Below are 17,876 nucleotides of genomic sequence, written 5' to 3' on the forward strand. Positions count from 1 at the left end.
ATGGAGTCTGGAACCTGGGTTTGAATCTCAGACCTACCACTTGCTGGCTGTGTAATTTAAAGCAAAATCTATGTGTCTTCTCTATGTGTGACCTGTGTCTTAGTTTCCTCACCTATGAAATAGGGGGCAATACTAGTACTCTTACCCCCTATGGTAGTTATAGGATTAAAAGAGTTAATATGTGCAAATTTAAATGGCATCTAACAGAAGTAAACAGTGCCACTATTATTACTGTTGTTATTATTGAAGATAGCAGAGTGCATTTGTTGCAGGCATACATGATGGAAAGAAGGCGGAATTGAGGAATTACTCAAAGAATGTTGAGTAACCCCATCTGTCGGAAGGGGAGGAAGAGCCCTATGGGTGCGTGTTGGGGAGTTTTTAATGTCAAAGAGTAAAGAGTGTGCATTATTTGGTAAGCAGCAAGAAACAATAACAGTTTGTCAACAGATGGGAGAAAAGGCCAGAGAAAGCACGGCTAAGCCGAGACAGAAGGCGTGGACGTGGCAAGGTGAGAATTAGGGCTGGCGTGTGGGTCCAGGCAGGGCGGGTGGCCGGGGTGTGTGTGAGGACAGGTGCAGGGAGCCGGCTGCAGAGGCGGGACAGCGACATCCCGGGAGTGGGAGTGGGACGATAGAGGGTGGTGGGGACAGGTGAGGAGTGAAGCGGCCCGCTGGGAGTCGGGCGGAGGCGGAGGCCGGGAGGCGGCGCCGGCCGGAGCGGGAGGGGCTGCGCGGTGCGGGCGGCGGGCGTGATGTCAGCGCGGGGCGGTGATGTCAGGCCCGGTGCTGATGCTGGCGGCGCGGTGCATTGTGGGCAGCTCCCGTCCGCCGCCGCCGCCCGGGGAGGATCGGGCCGGGCCGGGCCGGGCCGGGATGGTCCGGGTCGGGAGGCCGCCGCCGCCGTCCCCGCCGCCGCTGGGAGCCGGGCGACCCGCGCCGCGCTGAGCCGCCCCCGCTCCCGCCGTGCCCCGGGGCCGGCCCCGGGGGATGGAGCCGGCGCCCCGCAGGTGAGGCCGGGCAGGCGGGCAGGCGAGCGGCTCCTGGCCTCGGCTCCAGGCGCGGCTCTGCCGCTGTTGCCGCCCGGGGCGGGGCGGGGGCGCGGGGACGGGGACGCGGGCCTAGCCGCCTGGGCCGCAGCGGAGCCTGGGCCTCCCCGCGCGCAGACCCACCCGGGGACCCCAAGGATCGCCCTCCTCGTCCCAGCCTCCTCCATCCCCTCCTCACCCTCGCGATGCAGCAAGTCCCTCTCCTGGTCCGCTGGCTTCCTCACCTGTCACTGAGAGACCTGGCACCCTCCTCTGTCTCACCCTCTGATCCCATCGCTCCTGTCCCTTCCTTTCCTCTCTGCTCCCTTCGAACCTCTTCTCACCTGTTCCCAGTACCACTCCTGGGCCTCAGCACTCCTTACCTGGGAGTCCAGAGTCCCCTGCATACCCAGCTCACACGGCATAGTTACACACAGTGACTCTTATTTTCACACAAATACACACCTAGGGATTTACCTCTCCCTGAGTCTGTCTCTGTCACACACACACACACACACACCCCAGCCCCACACTCTCAAATACTATCTGAAAGACATTCAAAACTACCTCCTCCCCAATCCCCCTCCTCACTACCACCCGGCCTCCAACTCCCAGAGCAGCGTGAGTGGCAGTGGTAACGCTGAGTTTTTTCAGCATGTCTTTCGCCCTGATCCGAGCCCAGTGCAGTCCTCTGAGAGGGACAGAGGGAAGGATGGTACTTAGAGAAAGACAGATCTCCCATTTCCCACCTCACCTCCTTCTTTTAGGATTCCCCTTCTCTAAAATGGGAGCAGGACAGTTTTCCTCATTCACCTATAGACGCAGCCATTACAGGACTGCAAGGCCCCCCAGAGGTCACTCAGTTCAACTTCTTTTTATTTTTAATTTTTTGGTGGTGCTGGGGATCGCACCCAGGGCCTTGAGCATGCTAAACATGCACTCAGCCACTGAACTACACCCCGGGGCCAAGTTCAATCCTTAAGGCCCCTTCCTACCAGCTCCATCACTTCCTCAGTCTCGTCTCCCCATCTTCATTCCAGAACCCTCAACCCTGCCTCCCCATCCATGCCATGGCCCTCACTGTCCTCCAAATTCCCGATCCCCCATAGCCCATGTGGCAGGAGGGAAAAGCTTTTGCAGATTGGAGGAAACAGTTCAGTTTCATCATTTCAAGAAAGAGGATGACAATGTCCTTCCCCATGATGATCCCTCCTCCACGTGTCCCCAGGGGCACGCCATGACCGGATGTGCCCATGAAGGATGTCCCTCGCCTTTACATCCCACCCTGCCCCCTGACCAGGGGTCTGGATGCTCGAGCCCCAGGGAATCATCCCACCCCAAGGGAAGTCAGGTTAATGTCCTCACCTCATCTGTACACTCCTTTAGTCACTTTCCTCCTCTTCCAGAATCCCCAACCTAAGTAACTTCCTTTTCTTTCTCTTGTCTGTGACTCTCCAGGGTCAGTCTGAGGGCACAGCAGTGTGCATGTAAAAAGTGTACGGGACAGAGGAGGGCACCATGCTAGACTGGGATGGCAGAGATCTCAGAAAGTCATCTCTTCTGGCCCTTTGCCTGCACACATGCACACCACAGACACACACACACACACAGACTCACACTGACACACAAGCACACAGACACGCAGACAGGGAAATATCCACACACACAGGCACACTCATGTAGAGGGATGCATGCACAGAGCCACACACAGACATACACATATGCACACACTTTCCCTGGGAAACATGTGCCGCACTGTCCCACCCCTCATTTGGGATGCTCACCCTGATGTCCATGTTCTACACAGAGACAGATGTGGCCACACACTCCCCCAGACCCATGGCCCCCTATCACTCCTCCTGCCTGCTTAGGGTGTTCCCAGTATCCTGCTGTCCCCAATTCAGCCTGCCTTGTCCCTCTGAAGTGGTCACAAGGCTGTTGTCCTTCCTAGGTTCATGTCTTGAGTCTCTGTCTTGCATTCACCACTGGACTCCATTCCTGCTCCCTGGCCCCATGGTGGGGTGAGCATGTCTCCCGCCTCTCAGCTGTGCACCCGTCACTTAGCACCCCAAGGGGCTGTCCAGCACCTCTGCATTCCCTTGTCACATTGACATGGCTGACAGCAGGTCACTCCGCTGTGGGCCTCCCGTGGGTCACCCTCTGGTCAATGTCTTACCCTTTTACCAAGCCTGGCATGCACAGCTCTTTGGGCATTTTGTGGCACAGGGGGTAGAGACCACAAATGGGTCTTTCTGGCCCAGGTCTCCCAAACACAAGCAGAGGTCCGTCTCATGTGTTTCCTCGCGTAGCAAGTCTGCCCCACCTGAGTTAGCATGTGTCTTTGGCCTGTGTCCACGCCATTGTCCTCTCCTTTTCCACATGTGTTTCGGTGCTGATTCCTACATCTCCGGTGTGCAGTCGGTGTCCCCTCCAGTGACCCCCATTCCTAGGTGCATCCGGCAGGCGGTGGACCCCCTCCCTGTGTGAGGGCGTCCTGGGCCAAATCCTGCAGGCAGTGGAGCCCTCTCCCTGTGTGCTAGGGTCCTGGGCCCAGCCACTCACTGCTGCTCCCCACCTCTAGGTAGATGGCCCCCCCAGGGCAGGCCCTGCGGACACCCCTCCCTCCGGCTGGCGGATGCAGTGCCTAGCGGCTGCTCTTAAGGACGAGACCAATATGAGTGGGGGAGGGGAGCAGGCCGACATCCTGCCGGCCAACTACGTGGTCAAGGACCGCTGGAAGGTGGTGAGTGCCCCGGCCCGGCGCGGAGGAGGGGGGTGGAGACTTGGAGGGCGGGTGCCCCCGGAGCGCGGCGTCCCCAGCTCTCGGCATCCTGCTTGCAGTCCTTATTTTGCGCGCACGTGCCGGCCCTCGCCGGTTCCTGGCACCCTCGGCCCCAACCCTCTGTGGTCCTCTCCCGCGGGGTCGCGTGGGCCGGTCCGCCAGGAGCGACTCGGGGGTCGGACGCCGCGCCCCAAGCCGCAGAGGCCCGCACGCGGAGGGGGACGCAGGGCGCTGTCCTGGCCAGACCTTGGGAAGGGCAGGGAGGAGCGCGCTTCTTGCTTCCGCAGGGCCGGGGGTGGGATTTGGGGACCCAGGCCTGGGGCGCCCCCGCCCTGCGCGCCCTCTCGGCCCTGCGGCAGGTGCGGAGCTCTCAGCTCCCGCACCCGCCCCGCCGCACGGCCTGATGGGGGCTGTAGTCCGGCCTCGCGGGTGGAGGCTGGCGGGGACACTTGGGGTCATGACGAGGCCACGTTGAGGACCAGGCCTGTGGCCAATCAGACCCCATAGCCTCCCCTTCTTCCCGCTGCTTCGAGCGCCGCAGTGTCCTCTGATCTCGTGGGGGCGGTGGTGTCAGAGGAGCAGCGTGAGATTGGGGTCCGCAGGGCTTGGCGACGGAGGGGAGATTGAGGACAGCAGGGGTCAGGCTTGCACTGAGCGTATGTGCGCGCGTGAGTGAGTGTGTGTGTGTGCGCGCGCGCGAGCGCCGGCGCCCTAGCGGAGGGGAAGCTCAGCTCACCAGGGGTGCGGGGTTGGAGGCGAGGGTGGGGCCTGGCTGCAGGCGGGTCTCCATGGCAACTGTCACCCTGCCCCGCAGGTCCCCTAGGGGTCCAGGGAGAAAGGAAAAGGTGGCTGCCGGCAGAGATGGGGAGGGGGCTCAGAGAGGAGACTTTAGGTTCCCCGGAGTGAGGGAAGGAGCTATGTGACAGAGGCGTCCTCAGAGGAGGAGTAGGACAGACACTGGAGGCGGAGCCACGCAGTCCTAAAAGGAGGAGAGTCTGCGAGGGAGGAGGCTTCTTCAAGACCCCCTGGGTCCCCGAGCCAGAGCTGGTTTCTGGCAAGTGAGGAGCTGAGGACAGACTAGTGTGTTCAGACTGGGACTCTGTGCTCCTAGGGGATGGGGCAGGAGTGAGGCTAGGGGGACTTGGAGGGGGGCAAAAAGCCAATTTTGCCAGCCCTGGGTCCCTGCCCCTGGGAACTTAGGGGCTGGGGTGCCAGATTCTCCCTTCTCAGTGGGGAATGGGACAGAGATGGGAGACAGAGCTCTGGGCAGGACATCTGCACGGAGAGGGGCCGTGGTCAGGGAAAAATGGGGCCAGTGGAATATTTAAAATAGTCACACCTGGGCTGGGGATTTACCTCAGTGGTTCCACCACCTGCCTCGAAAGCCAAGGACCCGAGTTTGATCCCCGGTACGAAAACAAAAACAAAAACAATAATCACACCTTATTCTTTCTGAGGGTGCTTCTCAGGATGAGAAGAGCAGACAGTAATAAAAGTGTAGCATTTATTTTGCGCCTTTACTGTTGCCTGGTGCTTACATGGGTTTTCTCAACAAGCTGGGGGAGAAACTGCTAGTGTCCCCATTTCACAGGGGTGGAAACTGAGGCCCAAGATTAGCTAATTTGCCACGTTCCCTTGACTGCTAGGTGAGACCATCTGTCTTTCTGCTGGGTAATAGTCACCAAAAATCAGGCTGCCCAGGAATTAGAACCATAGCTGAAGGGGTCTTTGTGACCAAATTCTAGTCCAGCTCTCTTCCTCTTCCAGAAGACAAAAATGGAGGCTCAAGGGTGCCCCAGAACCGGGCCCAGTAGCCAGGTCTGCTTCCTGAGTGATGCTGGCTCCATGGGCCGAGTTTCTGCTCCAGGTTAGGGAGGAGAGGAGGACTCAGGGCTGGCAGAGAGGGACTGAGTAGATGCTCCCAGTAAGGGGCTGTGGGCAGGGCTGCGTGGGGACTTTCCTGAGGACTCTCCACTTCAAGGCCCCCTTCTTCTATAATCAAAACTATGTTATGGCTGCATTGGTATAAAGAGAAATGTGTTCACACTATATATTAAATTTTTCTCTTTGGCCTAAAAGTTCATGTTTTTCCTTTTCTGATTTCAAAATGAAAACATTTTTATGAATCCCTAACAGTATGCTGCTGCCCACTAGATAGCTTGGCCCCCGCCACAGGCAGAGGGCAGAGGGTGCTGGGGAGGAGGTGAGCAGACACCCGGCTCCCTGCCCTGAGTGTCTGAGCTGGGGTGAGGAGGAGACAGGCAGGACCGAGGAAGGAGAAAGGCTCTACTTAAAAATGAAGGGGTAGCAAAATCCCCTTGGGTGCCCTGGGAAGTTGGGGAATAGGTGTCAGAAGTGTCTCTGCTGCCCTGGGCCGGGGTTCCTTCTCTCCAGTGAGGATTGTGGAAGCTGGCAGACCTGGGCTTGGTGCACGCCTGTAGTCCCAACCCTAAGGAGGCTGAGGTAGAGGGATTGCCATGAGTTTGAGGGCAGCCTAAACTACATAGTGAGACCCCATCTCAAACAAACAACACAGCAAAGCTCAGGGATCTGAAGACATTAGTGGCTCCCCTGAGTCTAGAGCTCCCCAAGAAAGATGGACGTTGTCTCCCTAGAGTTGCATCTGTCCCTCCTGGCTCTGAAACCCTTGCAGAGCCTGATTAACCCCCCTCACTACTAGAAAGATGCTCTGGTCACTGGCTGTGCTTCCTTTTTCTTTCTTTCTTTTTTGGTACCAGAGATCAAACTCAGGACCTTGGGCTTGTGAGGCAGGCGGCGGAACCACTGAGCTAAATCCCCGGCCCTGTGCTTCCTCTTTCCGTTTCCTCCTGGACGCAGGGACCTTTGTGTTCCCACCCAGCCTTTGCCTTCTCTCCTACATCTTCCTTTCACCCTTCTCTCTCTGGCCTGGCTGCCATTGTCACCTACTAGAACTCCCAGTCTGGCACTGCTGCCTTCACACTGAGCCCCATTCCCACCCCTTTTCATTATTTATTTTGAGACAAGGTCGCCCAGGCTGGGCTTGAACTTGCATTCCTCGTGCCTCAGCCTCTCCAGTGCTGGGATTACATGTGTGCACCAAGCCAGGCTATGCTGTTGCTTTCTTAAATCAGCACTTCTGCTCTCCTTCTTAAATCAGACTTAGAATTCAGAACCTTCTCCTGCTCCCCAGTCACTGCCGACCTGTATTCTCACCCTTCAAACCTCCTGGACCTCCAGGTTGAAATGAGTTCCAATCCCTCCCCATTACTCACTTTGCCTAGCCCCTGCCAGCTCTTTGCCACAGCCCTCCTCTCCTTCTCTGTGCTTCAAGGAGGCTGAATAGGAGGCCCAGAGGGTCAGATTTCGGTTCCACTCTTTTGAAGAGTGCCCCGACCTGGGGAGGAAGTCACCCTGCTTCTGGGTGTATGACCAGGGGCAGGAAGTGATGTGAGCATCTGCCATGGGCATGGGCTGTGGACACCCTCTGCTGAGTCCCCTCTCCCAGCTACTCTTTCCCTCAGGGGACATATTTCAGGAGACTACCAGCCCCAGGAAGTGTGGCTCTCTGGCTAAGAGGTCCCGGGGTCAGTTTATTTCTGGATGAAAGTTGCTTAGTCTGGGGCCCTGGGGAGTGTGATGGTGTTGTCCTTCTAGAGAAGGAAAGGTCTGGGACAGCCCTGATGTCTAGACTCTTACCCAGTCGGGCTGCCTCCGTGTCCTCACAGCGCCACAAGTGTCTTGTGTTTCCTGCTGCCTCTCTGACATCTGGTCTTGCATGTGTGTGTGTGAAAGACTGTGTGTGTCAGGCATTAGGACAGGGCTCTCCTAAGCATCTGGGTGCACCGATGGGATGGACCAAGGACCCTAGTGTCCTCCCTCCGAGGACCCTGTTGTCCCCATCAGCGAGGATCCCACCCATGGGGGCTGGGTGAAGATGGATTCAGCCTGACCCAGAGTACCCCCTTCCCCCATGTCTATAGCTGAAAAAGATCGGGGGCGGGGGCTTTGGTGAGATCTACGAGGCCATGGACCTGCTGACCAGGGAGAACGTGGCTCTGAAAGTGGAGTCGGCCCAGCAGCCCAAGCAGGTCCTCAAGATGGAGGTCGCTGTGCTCAAAAAGCTTCAAGGTACAGGCCTGGGGGGAATGGAAGGGAGGAGGCAATGGAGCCAGGGGCTGGGAGAAGCTGGGAGGCCCCGTGGGTGGAGGCAGAGTGAGGCAGAGTGAGGCAGGGATGGCACTTATTGAATGTTAGAGAGATGATACGGCTGAGGGCAGGTGGAGCAGGTGGCAGAGCCAGTCCTGGCCCAGCTGGGTACCTGGGACCAGAGTGGCCAGGAGCTTCCAGGGGCTGGAGGAGAAGCAGGCCCTGGGAGGCCCTGTCTGTGTCTCCAGGGAAGGACCACGTGTGCAGGTTCATCGGCTGTGGCAGGAATGAGAAGTTCAACTATGTGGTGATGCAGCTGCAGGTGCGTCCCCCTCTGGCCTCCTTTCTGTCCCCTCAAGCTGGGCTGGGCCTCGGGTGGGAGTAGGAAAGACTGGAGCCTGCAGTTGCTAGGATGGGAGGAGCAGAGGTGGGCACACACCTGGGGTCAGGGCCAGTGTCACAGGATGTGCGACCCCTGCCACCTGCTCCCAGGGCCGGAACCTGGCCGACCTGCGCCGCAGCCAGCCTCGGGGCACCTTCACACTGAGCACCACCTTGCGGCTGGGCAAGCAGATCCTGGAGTCCATCGAGGCCATCCACTCAGTGGGGTTCCTGCACCGAGACATCAAGCCGGTGAGGGAGTGAGCGCTGCCCCGCCCGGCCCTCCTCTCCCTGATGTCCCCTAGTACAGCCCCTGCCTGCCCCTCAGGGCCTCTCCATGGTTCCTTTACCAGCCCTCACCCCTACTGGGCAATCCTTGAACCTGGGAAGGGCTCACAGCCGCTGTCCCCCCAGTCGAACTTCGCCATGGGCAGGCTGCCCTCCACCTACAGGAAGTGCTACATGCTGGATTTTGGGCTGGCCCGGCAGTACACCAACACCACGGGAGATGTCCGGCCTGTGAGTACCACTGCAGATGGGGGTGGGACTGTCCCCAGCTTCTCCTGCAGCTGCCTAAGCTGGCCTGCCCTTGTCTTCAGTATCAGCACCCTCACATCCACAGTTGGGAACTTCTTTCGGCCCACAGTGGGCAGTGAAGGGCGTAGCCTGGGTGTCAGAAGGCAGAGCTGGGCTTGGGACCAGGGCCAAGATGTGGCTGTGGTCAGGCACAGTGGGTGATGTGCCTGGTGGTGTCTCTCCTCGGCAGCCTCGGAATGTGGCCGGGTTTCGAGGGACTGTGCGCTATGCCTCCGTCAATGCCCACAAGAACCGGGTGAGTGGCAAAGCCTGGACAAATGGTTGGACAGGCAGAGTGGGTGAGGTCTTGGTGGGGCGTGCTGCTGATCTCGGGGCTAGAAGGAGGGAAGGAGGGCTCCCTTCAGCCTCCTCTTTGTTCTCCACAGCAGACACTGTGCAGCTACAAAGCACAGCGAGATGTTTTGAGTATGGGATTCCCAACATATGAGGGTCAGAGATGGAGCTGAGGCCTCAGGGAGACCCCAGCTTTGCCATTCGGGGCTGGGAACCAGGCCTCCCTGATGGATGTCCCTCCTTCTCCCCATAGGAGATGGGCCGCCACGATGACCTGTGGTCCCTCTTCTATATGCTGGTGGAGTTCGCAGTGGGCCAGCTGCCCTGGAGGAAAATCAAGGACAAGGTGAGGCTTCTCCTCCCTGCTGGGCCAGGGAGACAGAGGGTCAGAGCAGCCAGGCTCTACTGTCACCCTCTGGCCTCAGGAGCAGGTGGGGATGATCAAGGAGAAGTATGAGCACCGGATGCTGCTGAAGCACATGCCCTCAGAGTTCCACCTCTTCCTGGACCACATCGCCAGCCTTGACTACTTCACCAAGCCCGACTACCAGGTGGGAGCCTGCACCCCATGCCTGTGCCTGCCCCTGCCCCAGGGTCCTGCCTCATGGCCCTCTATATCTCCCCTGGTCTTCATTTTTATTTTTCCTTCTCTGTGGTTTTGGAGATTGAACTCAAGGCCTTCAAACTGGGCTACATCCCCAGCCCCTCTCATTTTTTTTGTTTTATTTTGAGACAGGATCTTGCTAAGTTCCTAGGTTGCTCAGGCTTGGCTTGAACTCGCCATCCTGCCTCAGCATCCCAGAGTTCTGGGATTAAATGTGTGTGCCACCATGCCCAGCTTCTCCTTGTCTTCTAACTGTCCCAGATTCTTCTGTGACCCCCTTTATTTTTTTTTCCAGTACCAGCGATTGAACTCTGAACCTTGTGGTTTTGAGGCAGGTGTGGTACCACTGAGCTAAATCCCTGGCCCTTTCTGTGACCCTTTAAATGGGAGCCCCAGCTAAGATTTATCAACAGTCGACCCTGTTCTCAGTGCATTCCTCAAATTAACTCATTAGAGGTTCAAAAGAAGCCTTTGATGATAATAAGTGTTCCCTGTATTATCACTACAGTGCTTAATTCCTGAAGCCAAGCTGGGCATGAGGAAGCATGCCTATAATCATTCAGGAGGCTGAGGCAGGAGGTTTATAAGTTCTGGGCCACCTGGGCTACATAATGAGACACTGTCTCAAAAAAATGCATTCAAGTCCTTTACACCAGAATCCTGCAGAGGCCAAGTGGGGTGATTGTTCTTATTTCATAGATGGGGAAACTGAAGTGTGATATCATGGGATATGATTAAGAGCAGGGCTGGGCTCAGGGACAGTCATACATCACGTAACAACAAGGATACATTTAAATCACTGCTGTGTGAACATCACGGGGCATGCTCACATGCTCACCAAGGCCTAGCTGCTGCACATGTAGGCTGTACTTCATGTGCATATGTTGTAGCACACATGTCACATGTTATAGCACACTGCTCCTAGAGCCAGGACACCCAAGACAAGAGTTAACTAAGGACAAGAGGAGACAATACAAACAGGAGATGAAGCAGGCAGAAGCTGTGGGAGCGGCTGCGTAACAAGGCACACTGTTTACAGTAGGTGTCTATATAAGTGGAGGTGAGCCCTGCCCTGGGTACAGGGTGCTGTATTCTTCCATGACTGGCAGCACAGTAGGTTTGTTCACACCAGCAGCAGCACACTGCGCTGCTCCACCTTGTTACCTAGTCAGGGGAGACCTGGCAACAGAAATCTTTCGCCTCTATGCTAGTCTTAGGGTGTCACTGCCATGCGTGCTGTCTGTTGATGACCAAGACCTCGTTACGGTGCACAACTGTGCCTCTAATTCCCAAGTCCAGTGCTCCTTCCGAGGGTCTGTCACTGGGCCCCGGGGGACCCAGCGACTGATTGGAGAAGGGGGTACTGGTCAGCCATGTCCTCCTGGGAATCTGCTGTGGGCCAGCGTGGTCTGCACAATGTGGGGGCACAGACAGAACTGGGCACACAGTAGGTGCTTAGGAGGTGGGTCCAGAGGGCAGAGCCAGGCCAGATGGAGGAAGCTCTGGGGGCCCTGAAGGGTCTGTAGCTGCCTGCTGCCTCCTGGACCCAGAGCCCCAGTTGTCAGTACAGGTGCCTCTGGGGGTCCTCCAGGCCACACAGCTGCATTTGCTTCCCACACTGGGCCCTAAGTGGGCTGCTCAGGAGGTAGAATTGGAAGAAGGCACTGCCCAGTGTTGGGAGGGAAGCCAGGGAGTGGGGCATCAGAGAGGAGAGGAGGGGAGGCTGCCTTCCAGGGGCATGTCCCACAGGAAGCTCCAGAGCTTCCTGCTGAGATGGTGAAAATGGCACAGGAGTTTGAGGATGGTAATCAAAGGACTGATCTCAGAGGACCTGTGTCCAGCTGGTGGGGCTTAATCCAAGATGCTAATTTGCATGCTAATTTGCATATCATATGCATGTTTTCATTTAAAATCAATGTGCCCTTCTCCTTCCAATGCCCCATCCTGGAAGTTTCCTCTCTTCCCTTCCCCCTGCAGTCCCTGCACCTCCCCTTTGCACCTGGCCAGCCCTGGGGTCACCTCTCTGTCCTCCCCCATCCTGCCCCTGCAGTTGATCATGTCGGTGTTTGAGAACAGCATGAAGGAGCGGGGCATTGCTGAGAACGAGGCTTTTGACTGGGAGAAGGCGGGCACCGACACCCTCCTGTCCACGAGCACCTCCACCCCACCGCAGCAGAACACCCGGCAGACGGCGGCCATGTTTGGGTGAGTCTCAGGGTGACAGCCTGACGGGGGTGGCTACCCTGTCCTCCTGAACCCGGATATGCTTGGCTGTCTCCACCTCACTAGCTCCTTGACACCAGGGTTGTGGAACTTGGGAGGTTCTGCCACAGCTCCACCTAGGGTGGGTGAGCTACTCATTTGGAGCTTGTGACCCTAGCTCAGGAGCAAAGAACCCTTGGTGAATGACCAAAGCCCTGAGTCGAGTAGCTCCTTAGTGTCCCGAGGGCACACACTTCTGCTGAGTCCAGGATGTTTGTGACTAACGGTCAGAACTTCAGAGCCTTGTGACAAGCACTGAGACCAAGGTGGCCTAAGAAGGAGCCCCCCACCCAGCCCAGGGCCACGTCTAGGAGGGAGGCTCCCCAGAACTTGCCAAGGTGCCCAGGTCCGTAAAGAGGCTACTTAATGAGCTCAGAGTGGCTCATCCTTTTAGACTCAGTCTTGCGTGGAAAGAACCCAGGTGCTGATGCCTCGGGGAACGGGCAGGGCCTGGAAAGACACAGGGTGCCCTGAGAAGTAGAGCTAGGTGGGGATGCATCTGGTCTGAGGCCTCAGGGGCCAGTGCTGGGCCCAGGACCCTACATCTGCTGCCGGGGAGCCTCCTCTGCCCACTTGGGTGGCCTCCAGGGCCTGCTGTTGTGGGAGAGGCCTTGGGAGCATGGGGACCCCCGGCCAGCCCTGCTCCTCACCCCCACCTGGCCTCTGCAGAGTGGTCAACGTGACACCCGTGCCTGGGGACCTGCTGCGGGAGAACACAGAGGACGTGCTCCAGGGAGAGCACCTGAGCGACCAGGAGAACGCACCCCCCATTCTGCCCGGGAGGCCCCCCGAAGGGCAGGGCCCTGGCCCCCACCTCGCGCCCCACCCTGGGGGTCCTGAGGCTGAAGTCTGGGAGGAAACAGATGTCAACCGCAACAAACTCCGGATCAACATTGGCAAAGTAATTGAGCCAGGGAGAAGGGCTCAGGCCTCCCCTCCCGATTCCCAGCCCTCGGCCCCAGCCCATTCCTCCCGGGCACCTCCTCCCCAGCCAGCAGTCCCTGAGCAACCCCCTGACCCATGGCACCCCTCCTGCAGACCCCCTGTGCGGAGGAGGAGCAGAGCCGAGGCACGGGGGTCCCCAGTTCCCCGGTGCGTGCACCCCCAGACTCCCCAACAACCCCAGTGCGTTCTCTGCGCTACCGGAGGGTCAACAGCCCCGAGTCAGAGAGGCTGTCCACAGCCGACGGACGAGCGGAGCTGCATGAGAGGAGGTGGGTGTGGGGGAGGGGTGGGCAGGGGTGCTCAGGGCTCCCATGGTCCCCTCTGCTGTCACTCGACTGCTGCAGGGTCAGAGTGAGGTGGCGGTGTGGGGCGCTGGGACGTGCTGTAGGGTCCTGCTCAGTTTGGGGTCCCATTTGGCAGGGGCCAGTGATGGCCTGAGAAAGGAGTCCCAGCTCTGCAGGGCTGGGCTTGGAGAGGGGAGACCTGGTCCCCTGGCCCAGGAGAAGGGTGGCAGGGAGGTAGGCCTGGTTCCAGGACTCTTCCTATCCACTAAGTACAGATCCTAAGAGCAGTGGAGGCGGGGGCCTGGGAGGGGAACTGCGGGAGGAGAGGACAGGAGATGGACCACATTTGGGGATTGGGGCTGAGGGGTCTTAGGTCAGAGTGGGGAGGGGGTGTGGGAGAGGGTGGGCAGGTTGTGCCTGTGGGGGGCTAGCTGGGGAAGGACCAGGAAGAGCCCCTCTTGAGCTGTTGATGCAGGGAGCACAGGGTAGAGAGGCACCTGGAAGATGTCTCTATGTTCCTTGGCTCCTCAGGGTACTTTGCCCCCAGCAGGCCTGGGTACATGCCTGCCCCAGGAAGGCCTCTCTCTGGCTCAGCCTGGGGTGAAGGGTGAACTTTGGGTGCCCAATAAGCATCTTTCCTCTTGACTCATCTCAGAATGGCCCCTCTGGACTCTGCCCCAAACTGTATCCCTCCTCCAAGATGAGACTGGGTACTTCTGTGGGGTGTGGACTTGCCCAAGACTGGCCCATGTAGGAGACAGTCCTTGCTCACTGGGCAGGCGCCCAGCACTGAAGACTACATCAGCATCATGGAGGAGGGTTCTGGATGCACTCAGAGAAAAGAGGAAGGGCAGATGGGAGGGGGTCCCTAGAGAAGAGAAGGGAGCTGCCCTCCGTGGGAGGCCTGAGCAGGTTGGCTTGGTCACAGTGAACCCCAGCTCTAGGAGCAGCAGGAAGTAGAGGGCAAGGAGAGCATTGTGAGAGGGCAGGTTCAGGATCACATAGCACAGCCGCATGCGTCTGTGTGTGAGGATGGCACAGATCCCGAATGTGTCAGCCCTTAGTTCTTGGGGTGCCCTGGTGTTCAACAGATGACGGTTCTTTGTGCCACATCCTCCCACTCCTCACACACTACCTACAAGCAGACGAATCCTCACCTGGGGGCTGGTCTTACTGGCACTGAGAAGCTCTGGAAGTAGCGTGAGATTCCCAACAACACTGAGGTAATGGTAAGAGAGATGTCTGCCACAGGACTAGTGCCCCTAGGGGAAGCTGGGGGGAGCCAGGCCCCATTCCAGAGCTCTCAACCTCCTGGGGACACAGACATGCAACAGATATAAGGTCTGCTATTGGGGACCAGAGTCCCGTGGGTGCACGGAGCCCTCCACACGGGACAGGAAGGCCCTCTGCAGGCATGCATTGGAGCCAAGCAGAGAGCAGGGGACAGAGGGACAGGGTGTGTGTGGGAGGTCAGGAGGAGGGACACGCTGTATGGGGTGCAGCATGTATAAGGCCACAAAGCGTGACAGTATGGGCAATTTGGAAAATGTGAGTGAATTTGAGGTGGATTTCACTAGGGAAATGAAGAAACCGAAGCTCTGTCAGGTCAGGAGGGGCCTTGAGTGCCAGATTGAAGAATGCAGGCTTTGTTCTTGGGGTGAGGAGTTTGTCAAACTGGGGGCTGACCAGGCCCTTCCTAGGGAAGGCAATGGAGGAGGCAGTGTTTGCCCGGGATGCAGCAGAGAGCCGCTGGCTTTAGGAAGATTAGGTCCTCAGGTCCCCGGAGAGAGCCAGTGTTCATAGGGCACAAGAGGTAGTTTGTTTTCTGCATGTTCCTGTCCCTGCAGCACAGTGAGCAGTCAGAAACATTCGCTGAGTGAATGAATGAATGATGAATGAATGAATGAATGACAAATGAACAATGAAGCCTTTCAAGGAAGCAAGGTTTCAGGGTGGCAGTGTAGAATGTGGCTGGGCCTGGTGCAGGGTGGCAGAGGAGCTGTGGTCCCGGGGTCTCAGAGAGGCTGACACTGACCCACACAGTGGCTTTGCAGGTCTCGGATGGAACTGCCGGGATCCCCCTCGCGCCAGGCCTGCTCCTCGCAGCCAGCTCAGATGCTGTCAGTGGACACGGGCCACGCCGACCGGCAGGCCAGCGGCCGCATGGACGTGTCTGCCTCCGTGGAGCAGGAGGCCCTGAGCAATGCCTTCCGCTCAGTGCCATTGGCTGAGGAGGAGGACTTCGACAGCAAGGAGTGGGTCATCATTGACAAGGAGACAGAGCTCAAGGACTTCCCCCCAGGGGCTGAGCCCAGCACATCAGGGACCACAGATGAGGAGCCTGAGGAGCTTCGGCCGCTGCCCGAGGAGGGCGAGGAGCGGAGGCGGCTGGGGACAGAGCCTGCCATCCGGCCCCGGGGACGGGGCATGCAGACACTGGCGGAGGAGGACCTGCGGCAGATGCCACCCCAGCCCCCACCACCCCAGCTGAGCCAGGCCGATGGCCGGTCAGAGACGTCGCAGCCCCCAGCGCCTGGCAGCCCTTCCCACTCGCCCCTGCATTCGGGACCTCGCCCTCGACGGAGAGAGTCAGATCCCACGGGCCCGCAGAGACAGGTAAGGCTGGCTTGCACCCTGCTCCCTGCCCTGATGCCTGAGTCCTGGCGGGCAGGCCTGGCACATCCCACATGTGTGGCCCTTGCCACCTGGGAACCCCACAGTCATAGCTTTGATGGAGGGACACAGGGTCAAGGCCCAAAACTGTGTTTGGGGGCCTTCCCAGAGGAAGTGCCCCAGCTCCTGAGTGGAGTCTTTCATTATGAGTAGTGAAAAAGCAGGAGAAAAGCCTCCCAGGACAAGGGCACCAATGACATAGGCTGGCCCAGGGCTATCATGCAGGGCCTTGAGCCATGCAAAGGGTGGGGGCTGACTCTGGAGGCTCCATGAGCCACTGGGGGCTTTAAAGAGACATGTGGTGTGATTGTGTTAGTACTTTTGAGTGGTCCCTGGGGCTGCTGTGCAGAGAATGGATCAAAGGAGCACAAAACTTAGAAGCAGGAAGGCCACATGGCAGGCGACATGAGGAGAAGCCCTGGTGGCCTGGATGAGGGGACACAGAGCAAGGAGTTGAAGCCAAGAGGAGTTAAGAAGAGGACGGGAGGGCTGTCATGGGATGGAGGTGGGGGCCTCTGGGTGGGCAGCCGTGTCACCACTCCACGATTCTGCAGGGACGCTGGGTTCAGACTTGGACACAGTGACCTCTGGTGTGGAAGGCTATCCACATGGCCTCGGCCCAGGCTCAGGGGAGACAGAGATTTGGGGGCTTTGGAAACCATCAGAGTGCGTGGTGAGGTCACCTGAGAGGATGTTCAGGGTGGGAAGACCTGAGGGAGGGAGCAGCAGGGAAAAGCCCACGGGGGGGGCAGGAAAAGGAGCCCTTCGGGGTGATGGAGGAGGGGGGAGAGGTGCCAGGCCGAGGGGCCGTAGAAATGGTAGCAGTGGGGGCATGACAGGTAGTAGGGAGAGTCAGGAGGCTGCTCCTATGGTCAGCACAGGCTGGGGGACAGTGGGGAGAGTGGACCAGGTTGGCAAGGACTCTGGATTGGGCACAGGGACAGGCATGTTGGGGGCTGGGGAGGGCCAGGCAAGGGTGAATCTCAGTGCTGGGCTGAGGGTCTGAAGCCAGCTCCTGGTACTGTGGTTATTCCTTTCTAAGGAAGGTAGGATGTCAGAGTAGGCAGTGAGCTCGGGCCTGGCCAAGCTCGGGCCTGGCCAAGCTTCTCTGTACGGGGTAGGGCTGTAAGGGAAGTGGACAGTGACCCTTACCCTGTGTGCTGAATGGAGTCCATGATCTTTGGGGAGGCTGGGAACTCATGGAAGGGGTTCTGGGGTGGGGCTGGTCCACTCACCGGTGCCAACATTGGGAGTACACCCAGGTGGCACTGGGCAGTGCCCAGGTGCAGGGTTAGGGGCCGTCTCTGCCACTCGCTCTGGCTGGAATCCCTTGGGTGCTTGGAAAGGGTAGCTCTGGGCAGGGGTGGATTAGCTCTGTCCCACTCTCCTAGAAAGGCTCTCTGGGCCATGATCCTGGGGAGTGTGCTTCCTGACTGCCCTGGACACTGGAATTTGGGGGCTCACTCAGTCCTCGCTGCCCTGAGTTGGAGGCTTAGCCCTGGCCGGGAGCTGTGACCTGGTGATGATGTCACTGTGACCTGGTCATGGCTCCCATCACAGCGGTGCTTGGCCAGCAGGAGAAGGAGCAGGACCCGTGCAGAGCTCCTTGTGCCCCCATCCTGCACCCTCCCCAGCCCCAGCACATACTGTATGAGGGTCCCAGAGCCTAGAGTGGGCAGGCCCCAGAGGCTGTGCCCCAGGAAGGGCAGCGTCTAGGATGTGAGGCACAGAGTGGTGGTGTGGGGTGCTGAGAGATCCCAGATCAATGCCAGGGGGCCTTGGTTCTAGACCTGTCTCTTCTGGTCCCTTCCTGGTGACCAGGGGCCAGTTGCTGCCCCTTCTAAGGTTTGGAGTGAGGGAGATGAACCATTGCTGAGATTTCCCTCACCTTACATCCCACCTCAGTCTCGGGAATCATCC

At 58.5% G+C, this 17,876-nt stretch overlaps 1 protein-coding gene across 3 annotated transcripts in view; it reads left to right on the forward strand.

The window, feature by feature from the left end:
• Positions 1-914: 914 nt before the first annotated feature.
• Positions 915-17,876, forward strand: part of Ttbk1 (tau tubulin kinase 1) — a 34,641-nt gene continuing 17,679 nt past the window's right edge. For all 3 annotated transcript variants that reach the window (XM_087184583.1, XM_021259777.2, XM_004846511.4), the window contains exons 1-13: positions 915-1,009; positions 3,609-3,770; positions 7,772-7,919; positions 8,186-8,259; positions 8,430-8,570; positions 8,733-8,837; positions 9,085-9,150; positions 9,442-9,534; positions 9,614-9,739; positions 11,843-11,997; positions 12,724-12,955; positions 13,093-13,268; positions 15,338-15,899. In XM_087184583.1, the coding sequence (XP_087040709.1) occupies positions 3,663-3,770; positions 7,772-7,919; positions 8,186-8,259; positions 8,430-8,570; positions 8,733-8,837; positions 9,085-9,150; positions 9,442-9,534; positions 9,614-9,739; positions 11,843-11,997; positions 12,724-12,955; positions 13,093-13,268; positions 15,338-15,899 (1,986 nt within the window). In that variant the 5' untranslated portion in view covers positions 915-1,009; positions 3,609-3,662. The remainder of the gene's footprint in view (positions 1,010-3,608; positions 3,771-7,771; positions 7,920-8,185; positions 8,260-8,429; positions 8,571-8,732; positions 8,838-9,084; positions 9,151-9,441; positions 9,535-9,613; positions 9,740-11,842; positions 11,998-12,723; positions 12,956-13,092; positions 13,269-15,337; positions 15,900-17,876) is intronic.

Source organism: Heterocephalus glaber, unplaced genomic scaffold, assembly GCF_053883595.1.
Source record: "Heterocephalus glaber isolate CG9 unplaced genomic scaffold, H.glaber_assembly_v1.0 deba00001497, whole genome shotgun sequence".
NCBI lineage: Eukaryota > Metazoa > Chordata > Mammalia > Rodentia > Bathyergidae > Heterocephalus > Heterocephalus glaber.